Source organism: Panthera pardus, unplaced genomic scaffold (genome assembly GCF_024362965.1).
Source record: "Panthera pardus isolate Hobbes unplaced genomic scaffold, ASM2436296v1 HiC_scaffold_25, whole genome shotgun sequence".
Classification (NCBI taxonomy): Eukaryota; Metazoa; Chordata; class Mammalia; order Carnivora; family Felidae; genus Panthera; species Panthera pardus.
In genome coordinates, this window is record NW_026526821.1 from 63,555,275 (window position 1) to 63,574,795 (window position 19,521).

Below are 19,521 nucleotides of genomic sequence, written 5' to 3' on the forward strand. Positions count from 1 at the left end.
CATCCAGGACTAAAAGGTTGATGGGCAGCACAGGCAACGGATTTCATGAATTCCAGAGTCACAGTGTGCTCTGCCTGAGTCCCTGGAACTGGTGAGTCATATATCCTTTGCCTCTTTTCTACCAACTCTACATGTTCTTAAAAATAAGAAATGGTCAATGAGGATAGCCATTAATATTCTTCAGTGGAAATTCTCAATGATTAATAACACTGTCCAGGAAGAAGGGATAAATAAAGGATAAGCAGTTAGATTAAGTTTAGAAGTTTTCCCAGAGCTACAATTCTGTGTTTAAAATTTTAAAGTTTGTTATACTCCCTATGCTAGTAAATATGTTAGCAACTTCTTTAAAAATATTTATTTGAGAGAGAGAGAGAAATGTGAAAAGATATAACAAATATTTTTTATAGAGCATCCTAGGGCTTTCCCACTTTCCCACTTTGTAAATAGAAGAGACAAAGTATACTCACCTCCAAAGTCACAGCTCTTAGGAGCTCTGGATTAGAATTACACAATGCTCCCACAAGCACCCCTCCAGCACTGAAAGCAGTCAAGGCTGTTAGACTTGGCTGAGAAAAGCCTTGGCCATGAAGCGTCTTAATGCAAGCCTCTAAGTCAGCAAGGCCATTGAGTTTTTTAGTTAGACGGCCATCAGCGTGCCACTGGAGGCCTAACTCACCACCACCCCTGAAATTAAAGGGCAAAAAAATTTTTTAGTGGGGAAAAAAATATTAATGATATATTTCAGGGTCAGCAAACAATAGCCGGTGGGCAACATCTACCAGGAGGCCTGTTTTGTTTTTTTTTTTTAAATGGCGTTAGAGCTAAGAACGGTTTATTTTTAAAGGTTGGGAGAAAAAACAACAACAAAAAACAATGAGGAATATACAACAGAGACCATAGGTGGCCTACAAAGCCTGAAATATTTACTATTTAGTTTTTCAGAGAAAGGGTTCATCAATCCCTGTTAAGAGACAGTCAAAAATGGGTTCCAGAAATATGTTTTTATAAAAAAATAAGAGTCATTTGTCATTTTCTCTTTTCCGCTCACTCATTCACTCATTCATTCATTCAAAGTAAGCTCTATGCCCAACATGAGGCTTAAACTCATGACCCAAGGATCAATAAACTCAGCATGCTCTAAGCCAGTCAGGTCTCCCTCAACAAATATGTTTTGAGTTGCTGCTTCTGCTTCTCAGGTATTGTGCTAAATGCTGGCCTTAAAAATATAAAAAAGCAAAAGGTCCTCAGATGACTGTACACCCAGAGCTGAGAATCATTAGGTTAAATGATACAAGATTACAAATAAACTTTCTTAAAAAAATTTTTTTTAACGTTTACTTATTTTTGAGAGACAGAGCACAAGTGGGGGAGGGGCGGAAAGAGAGGGAGACACAGAATCTGAAGCAGGCTCCAGGCTCTGAGCACAGAGCCCGACGCGGGGCTCAAAGCCCACAAACCATGAAATCATGACCTGAGCCAAAGTCAGACACTTGACTGACTGAACCACCCAGGCGCCCCACAAATAAACTTTCTTAAAAAAAAAAAAAAATCTACACACACACACGCAAAAATCTCTTGCCTGAAGATCATAATTTTGGGGGGAAAGAAAACAGCTGCCAACTATGTGGTTGCTGCTTTCACACAAGTGTACTGCAGGTTATCACAGAAACAGTAGAAAGAACATCCACTTATTAGGTTAGGGGTATATACTTCTTAAAACAAATGCTTAAGAAGGAGAGGATACCTAATCCGAGTCTTGGAGGAAGAATATGAGAATATGAAAATATGAGACGCACAAAGAAAGGGAAAACATCAAGACACAGTATGTGCAAAGGCAGAGAGGAGCAAGTGTCATCTGAAAGGATGTAACAGGGCTGGAGTGCAGGGTGTGTCTGGGCAGTAATGAAAGATCTCACTACAGAGATAAGCCAGATCATTAGGATGTTAAATACTATAAGTAAGGAGTTTGGATTTTATTTTGGAGATAGGGAGATGGAGAAGGATTTTAAGCAGAAACATAAAATATTATTTGTGTCTGGAAAACAGCTAAAATAAAATGAAGTCAGAGTACACAGACTGGTACATGAATTCTAAAAATCTGGTGCAACCACAGAGGAAACAATCAACAAAACTAAAAGGCAACTGATGGAACGGGATACTTGCAAATGACGTATCGGATAGAGGGCTAGTATCCAAAACCTATGAAGAACTCACAAAACTCCACACCTGAAAAGCAAATAAGCCAGTGAAGAAATGGGCAGAAGACATGAATAGATACTTTTCTAAAGAAAACATCCAGATGGCCAACAGGCACATGAAAACATGCTCAACGTCATTCCTCATCAGGGAAATACAAATCAAAACCACACTGAGATACCACCTCATGCCAGTCAGAGTGGCTAAAATGAACAAATCAGGAGACTATAGATGCTGGCGAGGATGTGGAGAAACGGGAACCCTCTTGCACGGTTGGTGGGAATGCAAGCTGGTGCAGCCGCTCTGGAAAACAGTGTGGAGGTTCCTCAAAAAATTAAAAATAGATCTATCCTATGACCCAGCAATAGCACTGCTAGGAATTTACCCAAGGGATATAGGAGTGCTGATGCATAGAGGCACTTGTACCCCAATGTTTACAGCACCACTTTCAACAATAGCAAAATTATGGAAACAGCCTAAATGTCTATCAACTGACAAAGAAAGAAGATAATGGTTTATATATATACAATGGAATACTATGTGGTAATGAGAAAGAATGAAATCTGGCCATTTGTTGCAACATGGATGGAACTGGAGAGTATTATGCTAAGTGAAAAAAAAGTCAGGCAGAGAAAGACAGATACCATATGTTTTCACTGATATGTGGATCCTGAGAAACTTAACAGAAGACCATGGGGGAGAGGAAGGGGGGAAAAAGTTACAGAGAGGGAGGGAGGCAAACCATAAGAGACTCTTGGATATTGAGAACAAAGTGAGGGTTGATGGGCGGTGGGGGAGAGGGGAGAGGGGAAAGGGGTGACGGGCATTGAGGAGGGCACCTTTTGGGATGAGCACTGGGTAAACCAATTTGACGATAAATTATATATAAAAAAAAGAAAAAGAAAGAATAGCTCATTCATAGACTTAATTTCAAAATGTGTTAAATACTTGCTATTCTAAAGTGATCATCAAAGCTGTCGCTTGTTTTACTGTTATTTACTATATACCTACTGCTTTGCTTTCAGGTCTCATTTTTGCCCAAAGTAAAGAGGTCTCAATAGAATTAAAAAAAAAAAAAAAAAAAAAAAAAATCTGGTGCAAGATCCTAAAAATCTACCCTTTTGCTTTCTGGATCAGCTAGTCTGTTAAATCAGCTTCTATCAGCACATGTTTAGGAATACATAAATTCAATAACACAAATGAGAAAATAAACTTTCCTCCCTGATATAGCATTGTTCTGGACATCTGTCACAACACTCATGTGCCAGGTAAAATGTGTTGACTCACCGAACGTGGCAATATGCTAATATCCATCCATCATCCACCAACACCCGTCTTTCAGGTCTGAAATTCATTTTTAAGTCCATTCCATAAGCTCCATATACATGTACCAGGAGAGGTTTCTTCTGCAAGTCCTCAGAATCCGTTTTGTGGAAAATAGTCATTGGCACTGATTTTCCATCCTGGAAATGAAGAGTTACTACGCAATGTAAATAAAAGTTTTTTAAAACAGTTTATCCCTAATTTTATGCATTGCTTACTGATGTTGAATACAAACTTCATTTAATTGAGACAACGGAGGGGCTCCTGGCTGGCTCACTTGGTGGAGCATGTGACTCTTAAGAGTTGTGAGTTCAAGCCTCACGTTGGGTATAGAAATTACTTAAAAAAAAAAGAAAAAAAAAAAAAGGACAACAGAGTTATGGTTAAGGTCTTTAAAAATACATCATGGTTCATCCCCATTTTTAGCTATTCTGCTGACCCATAATGCTAACTAGAAAAGAGCAGCAAAACTCAGGCTTGAAAACATTTTATGAAATGCAGCTTTCCAAGACAGTTAAGTGATTTTAAAGAGTTCTTTACTACCTACTATTACTGTAATTTTTTTCTTTCAAGATTAAGTCAAAATATAGCTACCAAAATTAGACGTACTAGCATAGTTAATTTCCCCACACCTATGGCTAGATACTGACATTTCACATCTTTGCGTATTTACAAATAGGCTGACTAAAGAAGTTTTAACTGCTCAATTTTCTGTCCTCTATAGGCAGAATCCTCAACCATTAAGTGCCAGAATTTCACTTAGTTTCACTGTTCTTTCCACTTAGGATATGATAACTACAACATTTTGATGGATTGGTATATGGTACAGTTACACATTTCTAAAGCAAAACAAAGCCTAAACATATATATTTTTTTCTTTTCTTTTTGAGTGTAAGAGGGGGAGGGGCAGAGAGAGAGAGGGGAACAGAGGATCTGAAGCCAGCTCTGCGCTGGGAGTGGAGGACCTGATATGGGGCTTGAACTAACGAACCGTGAGATCATTACCTAACCTGAATTCGGATGCTCAACTGACTGAGCTCAACCGACTGCGCCCCTGTAAACATATTCTGTTGACAAAAAACCAAACACAAAAATCTGGAAAGTGATACAATAAATGGTAAACAATAATTATATCTAAGAGGTACAGCAAATGGAACTGAAAAGTAGTCATCTAAACTTTGTACATTCTGCATGTTTGTATTTATTCTAAGAAATGTGTATTGCTCTTGTATTATTAAAAAAATACACTTAAATAAAGATTTAAAAGAAAATCAACGAAGAAAAAAATTCATAAAGACAAAAAGGCTGTGTCATAATTCATTGCCAACACATATGAAATTATCTGATGTTTGATATGTCAAGGTCTGAAAATTCCTTAAATCAAAGGCCACAGTTTATTAATTTGTTCCCCACTTGCACAAATTTTCTTTTATACTTTTCACTCTGCCCTCAGTCTTACCTCTTTTACTCTACACTTTGGCCATATTGTCCTCCTTTACTTAAAAAAAAAATTTATTTAAGTAATCTCTACACCCAACATGTGGCTTGAGCTCACAACCCTGAGATCAAAAGTTGCATCCTCTTGCAACTGAGTCAACCAGGCACCCCTTCCTTTCTACTTCTTGAAAGTACCATTTCTCCCTCAATTCAGAGCCTCTACACAAATGTATTCCTCCTGCCCCTTTTCTAGTTTAATTCTTAATCATCCTTGAGGTTTTACCTGAGACATCACTTTCTCAGAAGCCTTCAGTGATCCCTCCAGCCTAGGTAAGGTCCCTGTGCCATGTTTCCACTATACTCAACACGGCGTCCTTTGCAGCAGTCAGTACATTAGCACTTACTCCTTCAACATCAATCATCTTCCCTACTAGATTCAAGCACTCTAGTCAACTGCTTACCACCTTCACAATTTTTTGCCATTACCTAGAAACCAACTTTGACAATTTCTTTAAGTCAACTTTCAAAATTCACATTCAAAATTCAAATATTAACAAGCCTTGATGAAATCAATGACTTGACGTGCTAGCTATACATTTTCTAAGCCATGTTAAATACGGGAGTATTTAAAAAAAAAAAAAAATCCATGGATCCCTTAAGATCATTTGGGTCTTACTGTGGTATGTGAGATCCACTTCAGAAACCCATGCTAATGTAACACCAGCAGCAACTGCACAATGCTTGACAAGTAGTATGAATGCAGTAGATGGGGGCTCAGAGTTGGGATTACAAAGACTTACCTTGCTTTTGGCTTCTAGACGTAAAACACGACTAGTCTTTGTGATTGGGTCTTCGTGCCCAGTTTCCTCAAACAGTTTGCCTTCTGCAAACTTGTATGTGTAGTATTTTGGGGGACGTATTGGAGAGCAAAGCTGGAAGGGGCAGTTCTTTGGGTCTGAATTTGTATCCATTATGAATCCACAGGCCCAAGGAGGAAGCTAAAGAAATAAAAGTTATTTTTACTCTTTATCTATACACTAAGTATCATTAATTAAATTTCTTTTTTTTTTTTTTTAAATTTTTTTTCAACGTTTTTTATTTTATTTTTGGGACAGAGAGAGACAGAGCATGAACGGGGGAGGGGCAGAGAGAGAGGGAGACACAGAATCCGAAACAGGCTCCAGGCTCCGAGCCATCAGCCCAGAGCCCGACGCGGGGCTCGAACTCACGGACCGCGAGATCGTGACCTGGCTGAAGTCGGACGCTTAACCGACTGCGCCACCCAGGCGCCCCTCATTAATTAAATTTCTGAGTCAGCTACAAACAAGATGATGTGGACATCAAGTTTACTTTTATCCATTATAAGTAATTCCTCATTTAACTATTATTTCAGCACAACAGAATATATTTCAAGTAACAAATGAACAGGACTCCACATTAATGACCAATAAAATAAGGAAAAATTATAGGAAAATGGTTTATCATGACTCTGGATTTATACAGAATCTCCTTTAATAAAGCCATTTATTTTGGGTATAAACTTGGGAAGTGAATAGTAAAATGGTTAAGAATAAGAGCAAATCAAATAATAATTCCAGAACCCGGCAACATCTCCAGATCTCCGTTCTCAGAGAACATGAAATCTCGCTCAGGTGTTTTTTTAATGATTTACCCACCAGCCCTTCCCCTGTGGCCTAGACAGCCACAGTGGTGACAGTTATCATGCCAGGGCTACAAACTCACTCAGCAGCACTAAAGCATTTACAATCTGTTTCTAACTTCAGCCCCCAGGCTAACTGTTGTGCAGAACAAAACCTTTCCTGGCACATACACTCTGAGAAACTCACAGCTATTATGATTAGGATTCTTCACTTTAAGAAAAAAGGAAAGGAATCAAAATTTATTCTCTCAGAGCAGCAGGGTCCAGTTTCAAGCCTGCCACTAACATCCCTCTTACACCTTTCAAAGAATTGTGGTAAGCAGGCTGGCAGAATATAAGAAATGGTACCGAGAGTCAGAACATTAAAAGAAAATTGCCTTTCCTTTCCCGAGTAATTGCAGAAAGAAAATCAGAGGTCTTGGCACAGCAATGTCACGGGTTGGCATTATTCAAAAAGGGTAGGTGGGGGCTGTGTGCATAAAGAGTGCATCATCTAACCTGTAGAAACTACAGCCAGAGTTTATGTTCACAGAGCATATGTCTTACTATTTGTCCAAAGAATCTATCTTCCTGAAACACTCCAAGAATATATATTCAAAATATCTTTCAAAGAGAGTTCCTAACTTACTGTCCTCAGACTGAGAATTATGTTCAAGGATAATCTGTCTACTTAAGTGAAAGGCATAAAACGGAAAGAAGCATGTGGCACATCAAAGTTGTGAAGTCTGGAAGCATAAATGGGAGTGAGTAAATGGAGACCTTGCTGGGAAAAACCACCACCGCTTCTCACTACTCATGTTGTAACCAGGTCTCAGAAAGAGGGTACATGATGCCTAAGTCCACAGAGGCACAAATTTTTCTGTCCTTTGGTGAAACTTTAAAAGAGTTTCCATGTGCCCCATGTGGTAAGTGGTCATAGTTTCAAACCAAGTGGTTCCAATAAATAACTCTTTTGGGTGTATTTCTTTTTTTTTTCTTTTTTTTTTATTTTTATTTTTATTTTTTTTTAAATTTTTTTTTTCAACGTTTTTTATTTATTTTTGGGACAGAGAGAGACAGAGCATGAACGGGGGAGGGGCAGAGAGAGAGGGAGACACAGAATCGGAAACAGGCTCCAGGCTCCGAGCCATCAGCCCAGAGCCTGACGCGGGGCTCGAACTCACAGACCGCGAGATCGTGACCTGGCTGAAGTCGGACGCTTAACCGACTGAGCCACCCAGGCGCCCCATCTTTTGGGTGTATTTCTTAAAGTACTGGGACCAAGGGTAAAGTTTTACCATAACAAAAACTGTTCTAGTTTGTCTAGTTCTAGTTGTCCAGAAATAAATGTTAACCATCTCAAGGATATCTTAAACCGCATTTCCTATTGAGAAACCTGCAGTACTATCTGGGTATGTTAATGGACAGCACCCAAGAATAATGATAAATTGGCTAGGTGATATGCAGGTATTTCTTTGATACACGAAAGAAACAGGTTCAGCGCTAGCATCCTACCAGCAATCGTAGTCATCTATCTCACTGAAAGAAAACTGGCCCAAGTGTGCAAATGCCTCCATGTGAACTGATATTAGTACAAAGCAAAAAATCTCCCCAAGATTTGCTTAAATTAAGTATCATAACCAATTAAATTATCATAGCTTCTTTTTGTGAAAAAAAATTACCAGGAAAAACTGGTAATATGATGACCAAAGATAGGAGGCAAATATATTAAGGATTTTACATTTCTGTTGCCCAGATGGAGTTTAAAAAGATCTTTTAGTGAAGTGCCTACTAGGCGGAGATGTTACATACAGAAATATTTTATAATATAGTCTGGCTTACAGATTTTGTCCTTTGTGTATGGCATTGTCCCTGCATATTAATCAGTATTATCCAGTTCATGAAAGGCTCTGATCTATAAAATTTTCTTTAAGTAGAACCTAATATATAATGTAGTATTGATTCTATGTGTTGATGACTCAAAACACTGTAACAAAGCCCAAAAGGTACTACAGGTTGCAAAGGGTCAGGAAATGAAGAGAGGATATAGAATAAATTACAGATATGATGTTCCACTGGAGACATTCCTGGAAGCATCAGGGCCTGGAGAACAGAGGACATTATACTGCAGGACACTACAGGACCTCTTCTTCATAAAGCCATTACCCTCAAGAACAAGAGATGTAGTTGACTTTCCTCACACAGAAATAGGCATAGAAACTTAGACAAAATGAGAAGACACGCTTTGTCTCAAATGAACAAAAAGCCAGAGATTTAAGTGAAACAGATAAAGTAATATGCCTGATGAAGAATTTAAAGCAATGACGTAAGGATACTCACCAGACTTGAGAAAAGAATGGTGGACATCAGTGAAACTATTAGCACAGATAAGGAATAATATACCAGAGATAAAGGGTTCAATAAACAAAATGAGAAACGTGCTTGATACAATGAATAGCAGGCTGGAAGCAGAGGAACTAATTAATTACCTAGAAGACAGAGTAATGGAAAGCAATCAAGCTGAACAAAAGAGAGAAAAAAGAATTATGGAAAATGAGAATGGACTTAGGGAACTCAGTGACTCCATCAAACATAATAACAGTTGTATTCTAGGAGTCCCATAAGAAGATGAAGAAAAGAGGGCTGAGAATTTGAGAAATAATAGATGAAAACTTACCTAATCTGGAGAAGGAAAGAGAAAGAAATCCAGATCCAGGATGCACAGAGAACCACCACCCCTCCCCGGATAAAAATCAACAAAAGCAGATCCATAGCAAGGCATACTGTAATTGAAATGGCAAAATATAGTGATAAAGAAAAAATATTAAAAGTAGCAAGTCAAGGGGTACCTGGGTGGTTCAGTCAGTTAAGTGTATGACTTCAGCTCAGGTCATCACCTCATGGTTTGTGGGTTCAAACTGCACATCAGGCTCTGTGCTGACAGCTCAGAGCTTGGAGCCTGCTTTGGATTCTGTGTCTCCCTCTCTCTCTCCCCGTTCCCCACTTGCACTCTGTCTCTCTCTCAAAAATAAATAAACATTAAAAATAAATGAATGAATGAACGTAGCAAGACAAAAGAAGACAGTTATATACAGAGGAAATCCCATAAGGCTATCAGTGGTTTTTTCAGCAAAACTTTCCAAGCCAGAAAGGAGTGGCATGATGTATTCAAAATGCTGAATAGGAAAAACTTGTATCCAAGAATACTATATCCAGGAAGGCTATCACTCAGTATAGAAGGAGATACAAAGAGTTTCCCAAATAAAAACTAAAAGAGTTCATGACCATAAAACCAGCCCTGCAAGAAATATTAAAGGGGATTCTGAGTGAAAAGGAAAGACCAAAAAAAGATAGTATGAAGCTAGGAAACACAAAACCAGTAAAAACAAATATTTCTGTAAAGAATCAGTCAAGGAACTCACAAAATAAAACAACGTAGAATATGGCACCATATATCTAAAACTTGGGGAGGGGAGGAGTAAAGAACTGGTTCAAACTTAAACGACAATCAAATTAATATAGACTTCTGCTACAAGCAAAAGAGGCTATATAAAAACCTAATGGTAACCACAAATCAAAAACTACTAATAAATATACAAAGAATAAAGAAGAAAGAAATCCAAATATATCACTAAAGAAAACCAGCAAACCCTGAAAGAAAGAGAAGGATCAGAGAAAAACTTCGGAAATAACTACAAAACAAGTAAAAATGGCAATAAATACATATCTATCAACAAATACTTTAAAACTAGATGGACTAAATGCGCTAATCAAAAGACACAGGGTGACAGAATGGATAAAAACCAGGACCCATCCATATGCTACCTACAGGAAACTCATTTTAGATCTAAAAACACCTGCAGATTGAAAGTGAGGGAATGGAGAACACTGATCATGCAAATGGATGTCAAAGAAAAGCTGGAGTAGTAATACTGATATCAGACAAAATAGATTTTAAAACAAAGATTGTAACAAGAGACAAAGAAGGACACTATATAATCATAAAGGGAACAATACGGGAAGATATAATAATTATAAAATGTATGCATCCAACACAGGAGCACCCAAATACATAAAACAGTTAGTAAGAAACATGAAGGAACTAATTGGTAATAATATAACAACAGTAGGGCACTTTCACACCCCGCTTACATCAATAGATCAACTAAACAGAAAATCAACAAGGAAACAATGGCTTTGAATGATGCACTGGATTAGATGGATTTAACAGACAGATCTATTCAGAACATTCCATCCTAAAACAGAATACACATTTTTTTCAAGTGCACATGGAACATTCTCCAGAACAGATCACTTATTAGGCTACAAAACAAGCCTCAACAAATTTTAAAAGATCAAAGTCATACCATGCATCTTTTCTGACTACAACACTATGAAACTAAAAGAAAAAAATCTGTAAGAAAAAAATCTGGAAAGACTACAAATACATGGAGGTTAAATAACATGCTCCTAAACAATGAATGGGTCAACCAGGAAATAAAAGAAATAAAAAAAGTACATGGCAACAAATGAAAATGAAAACACAATGGTTCAAAACCTTTGGGATGCAGCAAAAGTGGTTCTAAGAGGGAAATTTACAGCAATATAGGCCAACTGTAAGAAGCAAGAAATATCTCAAATAAACAACCTAACCTTACACCTAAAGGAGCTAGAAAAAGAACAAACAAAACCTAATTACCAGCAGAAGGAAGGAAATAATAAAGATTAGAGCAGAAATAAGCGATACAGAAACCAAACAACTACAATAGAACAGATCAATGAAACAAGGAGCTGGTTCTTTGGAAAAAAAAAAAATCACTAAAGTTGATAAACCTCTAGCCAGACTTCTCAAGAAAAAAAAGAGAAAGGACCCAACTAAATAAAACTACAAATGAGGAGAAATAACAACAAATACCAGAGAAATACAAACAATAATAAAAGAATATTATGAAAAATTATGCCAAAAAATTGGACAACCTAGAAGAAATGGAAAAATTCCTAGAAATATACAACCTACTGAAACTGCAACAGAAAGAAATAAAAAAATGTGAACAGACTGATAACCAGCAATGAAATTGAATCAGGAATTAAAAAAACAAACAAAAGGCCAGGAGGAGATAGCTTCACAGATGAATTCCACCAAACATATGAAGAACAGTTAATGCCTATTCTTAAACTATTCCAAAAAAAAAATAGAAAACTTCTAAATTCATTCTATGAGGACAGCATTACTCAGATACCAAAACCACACAAAGACACCATAAAAAGAGACCTACAGGCCAAAATCCCTGATGAACACAGATGCAAAAATCCTCAACAAAATACTAGCAAACCGAATCCAACAATACATTAAAAACATCATTCACCATGACCAAGTGGGATTTATTCCTGGGTTGCAAGAGTGGTTCAATATTCACAAATCAATCAACGTGATATACCACATCAGTAAGAAAAAGGATAAGAACCCTATGATCATTTTAGTAGATGCAGAAAAAGCATTTGACAAAGTACAATGTCCATTTATGATTAAAAAAAAAACCTCAACAAAGTAGGTTTAGAAGGAACTTAGCTCTACATAATAAAGGCCCTTTATTAAAAACCCACAGCTAACATCATCCGAAATGGGGAAAAACTGAGAGCCTTTCCTTAAGATCAGGAACAAGATAAGGATGTTCACTCTGACCACTTTTATTCAACAGAGTTCTAGAAGTCCTAGCCACAACAATCAGGTAACAAAAAGAAATAAAAGGCATCCAAATCAGTAAGGAAAAAGTAAAATTTTCACTATTTGCACATGACATGATACTATAAATATAAAACTTGAAAGACTCCACCAAAAAACTGCTGGAACTAGTAAATGAACTCAGTAAAGTTGCAGGATACAAAATCAATCTACAGAAATGTTGCATTTGTATACACCAATAATGAAGTAGCAGAAAGAGAAATTTAGAAAACAATCCAATTTACAATTACATCCAAAATAATAAGATACCTAGGAATAAACCTAAAGAGGTAAAACATCTAGACTCTGAAAACTCTAAATTATAACACTGATGAAAGAAATTAGAGATGACACAAATGGAAAGACATTTCATGCTCATGGATTGGAAAAAAAAAATATTGTTGAAATGTCTATACTACCAAAGCAATCTACACATTTAATGCAATCCCTATCAAAATACTAACAGCATTTTTCACAAAACTAGAACAATCCTAAAATTTGTATGGAGCGACAAATGACTCCAAATAGCCAAAGCTATCTTGAAGAAGACAAGGAAAGCTGGAGGCATCACAGTTCTGGATTTCAAGTTATATCACAAAGCTGTAGTGATCTAAACAGTAGGTACTGGCACAAAAATACAGAGATCAACAGAACAGAACAGAAAAACCGGAAATAAACCCACAACTATATGGTAAATTAATGTTTGACAAAGCAGGAAGTGATATCCAATGGGAAAAAGACAGTCTTTTCAACTAATGGTGCTGGGAAAACATGCAAAAGAATGAAACCGGACCACTTTCTTATACCATATACAAAAACAAATTCAACATTGATTAAAGACCTAAATGTGAGACGTGAAACCATAGATATTCTAGAAGAGAGCACAGGAGGTAATTTCTCTGACACTGGCCATAGCAACTTTTTTTCTAGACAAGGGAAGGGAAAGAAAAAGCAAAAATAAACCAAAGGAAACAACAAACTAAAAGGCAACCTACAGAATGGGAGATGATATCTGCAAATGATATATCCGATAAAGGGTTAGTATCTAAAATATATAAAGAAAATGGGGAGCCGGGGTGGTTCAGTCAGTCAAGTGTCTGACTCTTGATTTTGGCTTAGGTAGTGATCTTGCAGTTGTGAGACTGACCCCTATGTTGGGCTCTGCTGAGCAAGGAACCTGGTTGGGATTCTCTCTCTCCCCCTCTCTCTGCCCTTCCCTATGCTCAAACTAAATCTCAAAATAAATAAACTTAAAAAAGAAAAAAGGTAATGATTTCAATTATTTGGGATAAAATTTAACCAAACAAGATGCTCAAATGGCATTTCTCTCTCCATTTTGGCTAGGTCCTCAAACTAGGTATAAGTGGTCAACTGTTTTAACAACTCTTTCCATATCAAGTAAAATGGAGGCCTTTCCCGTTCCCTTCAGCACCTGTTTTCTAACCTACATGTTTTAAAAAAAATTTTTTTTAATGTTTATTTATCTTTGACAGAGAGAGACAGAGTATGAGCCAGGGAGGGGCAGAGAGAGAGAGGGAGACACAGAATCCGAAGCAGGCTCCAGGCTCTGAGCTGTCAGCACAGAGCCCGATGTGGGCCTCCAACTCACAGACCATGAGATCATGACCTGAGCCGAAGTCGGATGCTCAACTGACTGAGCCACCCAGGCGCCCCTAACCTACATGTCAATGCTGCTTTAAAATGGGGTTGTAAGGCTGGCATTCACCAATTTTAAGAAGTTCACTTGTGGAGGCAGATTATCTTTTCTGGCAGCCACAGGCAATATCAGCAAGTCAGCCTGCCAGGCAGATGTGCCACCATTCACAGCTGTGCTGCAGTGGAGACCAATGCCACCCCTTACTGAAAGAGACCAAAGGTTTCTTGGTCCCTTCCGCAACCCCCACAGGTAAGAAAACGAACAAAAAGAAGAGGGTATTTCTGCAAAGGCAGAAATATGGTGGGCATGCCTCCTATCCCCACGGGGGGGTGTGGGATGGGAGCAGCAGCAGTGGGTCAGGCTCTAGCCGGCAAGTTGGCCTGAGTGATTAGTATACGTCAAGTTGTAGAGATGGATGATATATAGCGATAGGTGGAAAGAGGAACGTGACACTGAACTCTACTTCTGAAGTTCATGTTTTAAGTAAAACTTTACTAAAAGTGAGGTCCTCCAAGTAATTTTAAAATAAACCCCCTAAGATCCAGTATGAAAAGATCCAGTATGCCAAGTTTCATTGAAATTAAATTCCACTCAAGAAACAGTATGTTGCTATCACTCAAAATGTGATGTTCTGTTACACTGAACTGGATGTAGAATTAAACTTACCTTCAGAGACCGAACCGAGTCATCAGCCAGACCAATCACATTAACGTAAAGTAGATTGCTGTGCTTCAGGAATAGAACGCAGTGGTCCTTAAACATGTCCAAGTCTACAACTTTGGTATTTCTCTTCATTGTGAAAAATAAATCCCAGTTCATAATGGCAGGGGTATCAGCTGCTGTTCTCATGAGCTGTGTGGAACAATGTCAGAAGAGATCCAGGTAACAAAATGTGATAACCACGGCATCCAGAAGAGCCAAAGAACACATCAGGGCTGCAGTGTGACCATCACCGTGTGAAGGAGCCTGCTGTGTGGTGAGATAGCACGGCCTACTGCTTACCTCACAACAAACCAATGGATGTTTGAGTGAAGGCATTTGCTAGCGAGCTAACTGTGGATGCACTAAGGAGCCTGGCTGGCACCAGCAGAACTGCCTAGCTGAGATCAATACCAAATTGTAAGTTATAAGGTCATGAATTTATAAAAGTCTGTTCTTTTAAATCATTCAGTTTGGCTTTCATAAATGATATAATCAGGATAAAGTAGGTTTCATTTGCTAATCTTTTTAGGCATAATTACAAAGTGTAGAGACATTATATCTAAGGGAAGAGAAACGGAATTGGTTATGCATGGAAAGGTAGCATCAATTTCTACAGTTTACCAAAAGTCTACGAAAACAGTTAACTCTTAGCGTAAAGAATGTTGTTGATGGAAGTGTGGTACTTTTGAACAGACCACATAGGGACAAGGAGAATCCAGGATTACCTTGAATTCTGTAGGCTCGCCAACATTAGTGAGAATGTATAATTCGTCATCTCTGTGTTCAACATAGTAAAGGACGCCATGTATTCGCTTCTGGATAAGTACTGGTGGGTCCCAAGGGCTTAGGCCATCTATCAACCACACTTCAGAAGTAGTCTTGTTCATAATGTTTATGGTGAGGAAACGACTGTCTTTTGTAAGATAAAGGAAAACAAAATAGCTGCGTACACACACACACACACGCAGAAAGAGACCGAGAGAGAGAGAGAGAGAGAGAGAGAGAGAGAGAGAGAGAGAAATCCAGTAAATTTCAGTGGCATGTTACTTTGTTAATGACAGTATTTCACTGCCTGCTATACATATGTTGATTTATAATGCAGACAGAAAATAACTCCTTAGTGAACACTGCTTGTAAAATAAAAAAAATAAACTATTATTTTTCTCATTTCCCCCATGGAAGTATTCAAAGGAATTTCTTCTCTAACATTTTATTATGAACATTTTCAAAACTACAGAAGTTGAACATGTCAGGTGAATACCCATACACCCACCACTGAAATTCAATTATTACCACTGATTTGCTTATATTTCCTTTATTACATTATTTGTGCATCCATCAATCCATCTTTTTCTAAATGCATTTTCAGGTACACAAAAGGTATCCTCTCTCACTTAATCACGTTAATAGATTATAGGCTTTTTAGTGGGAAGAGGAAATAAATTTCCTACAGGAGATATGTAATTGTAGGAAAGAAGAGGGACACAGAATTTACTTTGTTCTTCCTCTGTATGCTCCCCTTCCCCCAGTTTTATAACAAAACAAAATAGAAATAACAGAAACACAAACAGGAAGAAAAATGCTTGCAATCTAAACACATTTTAAAAATTAATGTTAACTGTTTATTTTTTCTATTTTTCCTTCTCCTTTACTTGTATTTCATGCATGTGTTTCATTTTTTAAAGTTTATTTAAATATTTATTTTGTGAGAAAGAGAGAGAGCATGTGCACGACTGGTGGAGGGGCAGAGAGGGGGAGAGACAGAATCCCAAGCAGGCTTCACATGGAGCCCAATGTGGGGCTCGATCTCATGACCGTGAGATCATGACCTGAGCAGAAACCAACAGTCAGATGCTTAACCAACTGAACCACCCAGGCACCTCAATATGTGTTTTTGTTTGTTTTACTATTTTTTTAAATGTTTATTTATTTTGAGAGAATGTGCACACCAGTGGAGGAGAGGCAGAGAGAAAGAGAAGGGTGAGAATTCTAAGCAGGCTCTGAGCTATCAGTGCAGAGCCTAACAGGGGGCTCAGTCTCACAAACCATGAGACTGAGCTGAAATCAAGAGTTGGATGCTTAATTGACTGAGCCATGCAGACACCCTTGTGTTTCATTTTTAAATTAAAAAACGTCTGACTTTGGCTCAGGTCATAATCTCATGGTTTGTGAGTTTGGGCCCCACATCAGGCTCTCCACTATCTGCAGAGCCCACTTCTGATCCTGCCTCCCTTTCTCCATGCACCTTCCCCGCTCAAGTGTGCACACATGCTCTCTCAAAAATAAACATTAAAAAAAATTTTAAAAACTTTAAATTACTGAAGTACAGTTGATATATAATGTTATACTAGTTCAGATACACAATATAGTGATCAGAGAACTCTACCCATTACTTAATGTTCATCACAGCAATGCAGTCATCATCTGTCACCATACAACATTATTACAATATTATTGACTATATTTCCTATGTTGTACTTTCCAGCTCCAGGACTTCTATAAAACACAGATGCAATTTTGGATTCTGCATTTGTGACTTCACATAATATTAGTATTCCCCCCACATTAATTACAATCTTTTATGGTCATTTTAAAAAATGTTTCTTCATTTTGAGAGAGAGTATGTGCACACGAGTAGGGGAGGGGCAGACAGAAGGAGAGAATCCCAGACTCCATGCTGTCAGCACAGAGCCTGACGTGGAGCTCGATCTCACAAACCATGAAGACTAGAAATCAAGAGTTGAAATCAAGAGTTGAAAAAACCAAAATTAAGAATTGAACACTTAACTGAATGAACCACCCAGGTGCCCCGTGATCATTATTTTTAATGGCTACCTAATATTCTATTAGGTTGAATTATTATAATTCTTAAAACTTAAGATTTTAATGTTTCATTGTAATAAAGAATAGGGAACGTATTCATGAAGACAGTTCCCCCTTCCTCACCTTTACAATTATTTCCCTATGATAAATACTTACCCATTCCTTAGGAATGGAAATATGAATTTAATGATAAGCAGTATCTTTTTTTTTTTAATGTTTATTTTTGAGAGGGAGAGACAGAGCACAAGCAGGGGAGGGGCAGAGAGAGAGGGAGACACAGAATTTGAAGCAGGCTCCAGGCTCTGAGATGTCAGCACAAAGCCAGATGTAGGGCTTGAACCCGCAACCATGAGATCGTGACCTGAACTGAAGTTGGAAGCTTAACCAACTGAGCCACCCAGGTGCCCCTGTTTTGGAAATATTTCAACCAAGTCGAATGAAGTACTTACTACTGGCATCTAGGTTTTCTGGATAGTTTTATTTTTATCAATTGATTCTTTAAATCTTTTAGGAATGTATGCTGATGTATAAAGTGATGAAAATTATTTTTCTACAGTATTAAAAAATTATACCTGTTTTTCATTGGTCTGTGATGCCTTTTACATAATTTTTTATATATATAAATTTTTGAGTTATCTCTTCTGATCTCCATTATTTGTCTATCGGGTTGTATTAACTACTGTAGCTTAATGTGTTTTAATACATGGTTTTAGGACAAATTCCTTACTCTAGTTTGCTATTTTCAATGCTACCTTTGCTATTTTCAATATTTTACTTTTATCTATTTATTTTTGTTTGATGATGACACAGGTAATCAAAAGATAAATTACTTGGTCAACTACTTGGCAGATATTTGGTTACAGGAAAGTCAGAATACAACTGGTTCTACAGAAACAGGTTTCTTAGAAAGAGAAGACAAGTCATGGTAACCACAGAGCAAAAATGTACAACAGATATACAAAAGAAAAGAGAAGGGACTCAAACCAGAACACTATGGAAAATCATAAATTCACAAAGGAAGATAGTGAGAGAGGAAGGAACACGGGAGCTACAAAATAACCAGAAAACATCAATAAGATGGCATTAATAAGTACTCACCTATGAATAATTACTCTAAATGTAAATGGATTAAACTCTCCAATGAAATGGCACAGAGTGGCTGAATGGATAGAAAGGAAGACCCAACTATATACTGCCTATGAGATTCACTTCAGCTTCAAGGACACATACAGGCTCAAGATGAGGGGATGTAAAAAGAAATTTCATGTAAGTGGAAACCAATCGAGCACAGGAGTAGCTATACTAATATCAAAGAAAATACACTTTAACTCAAAAGTTGTAACAGATAAAGGCAGCCATTATATAATGATAAATGGGTCAGTTAATTAAGAGGATATAACAGTTGTAACTATATACAGACATACCTTGGAGATATGGGTAGGTTCCAGAACCACTGATAAAAGTGAGTCAAATGAATTTTTTGGTTTTCCAGTGCAGATAAAAGTTATGTTTACACTATATTGTAAACTGTTAAGTGTGTTACAGCATTATGTCTAAAAACACAATGTACATACCTTAATAAAAAATACTTTATTGCTAAAAAATGCTAACCATTATCTTAACTTTCAGGGAGTTGTAATCACTGATCACAGATCACCATAAACAAATAACAATGAAAAAGTTGGAAATGGTGTGATAATTACCAAAATGTAACAAAGACATGAAGTGAGCAAGTGCTGTTGAAAAATGGTGCCAATAGACCTGCTTCAATATGTTAAAAAAATGCAGTCTGCGAAGTGCAATAAAACAAGGTATGCCTGTACGCACTCAACATCAGAGCACCTAAATATATTAAGCAAATACCAACAGATTTGAAGGAAAAAACAGATAACACCACCACAATAATAGTAGGGGATGTTAATACCTCACTTTCAGCAATGGAGAGATTATTCAGGCAGAAAATCAATAAAAAAAATTGGGTGTGGACTCTATGTATACTTTAGACAAAATGGATGAAACAGA

The 19,521-nt window shown here is 37.4% G+C and overlaps 1 protein-coding gene across 4 annotated transcripts in view; it reads right to left on the reverse strand.

Moving 5' to 3' along the window:
- PREPL (prolyl endopeptidase like) overlaps positions 1-19,521 on the reverse strand; it is a 58,501-nt gene that overhangs the window by 7,211 nt on the left and 31,769 nt on the right. For all 4 annotated transcript variants that reach the window (XM_019466838.2, XM_019466776.2, XM_019467060.2 and 1 more), the window contains 5 exons: positions 15,402-15,618; positions 14,641-14,826; positions 5,757-5,954; positions 3,484-3,659; positions 468-684 (listed from right to left, as the gene is read on the reverse strand). In XM_019466838.2, coding sequence (XP_019322383.2) covers positions 468-684; positions 3,484-3,659; positions 5,757-5,954; positions 14,641-14,826; positions 15,402-15,618 — 994 coding nt within the window. The remainder of the gene's footprint in view (positions 1-467; positions 685-3,483; positions 3,660-5,756; positions 5,955-14,640; positions 14,827-15,401; positions 15,619-19,521) is intronic.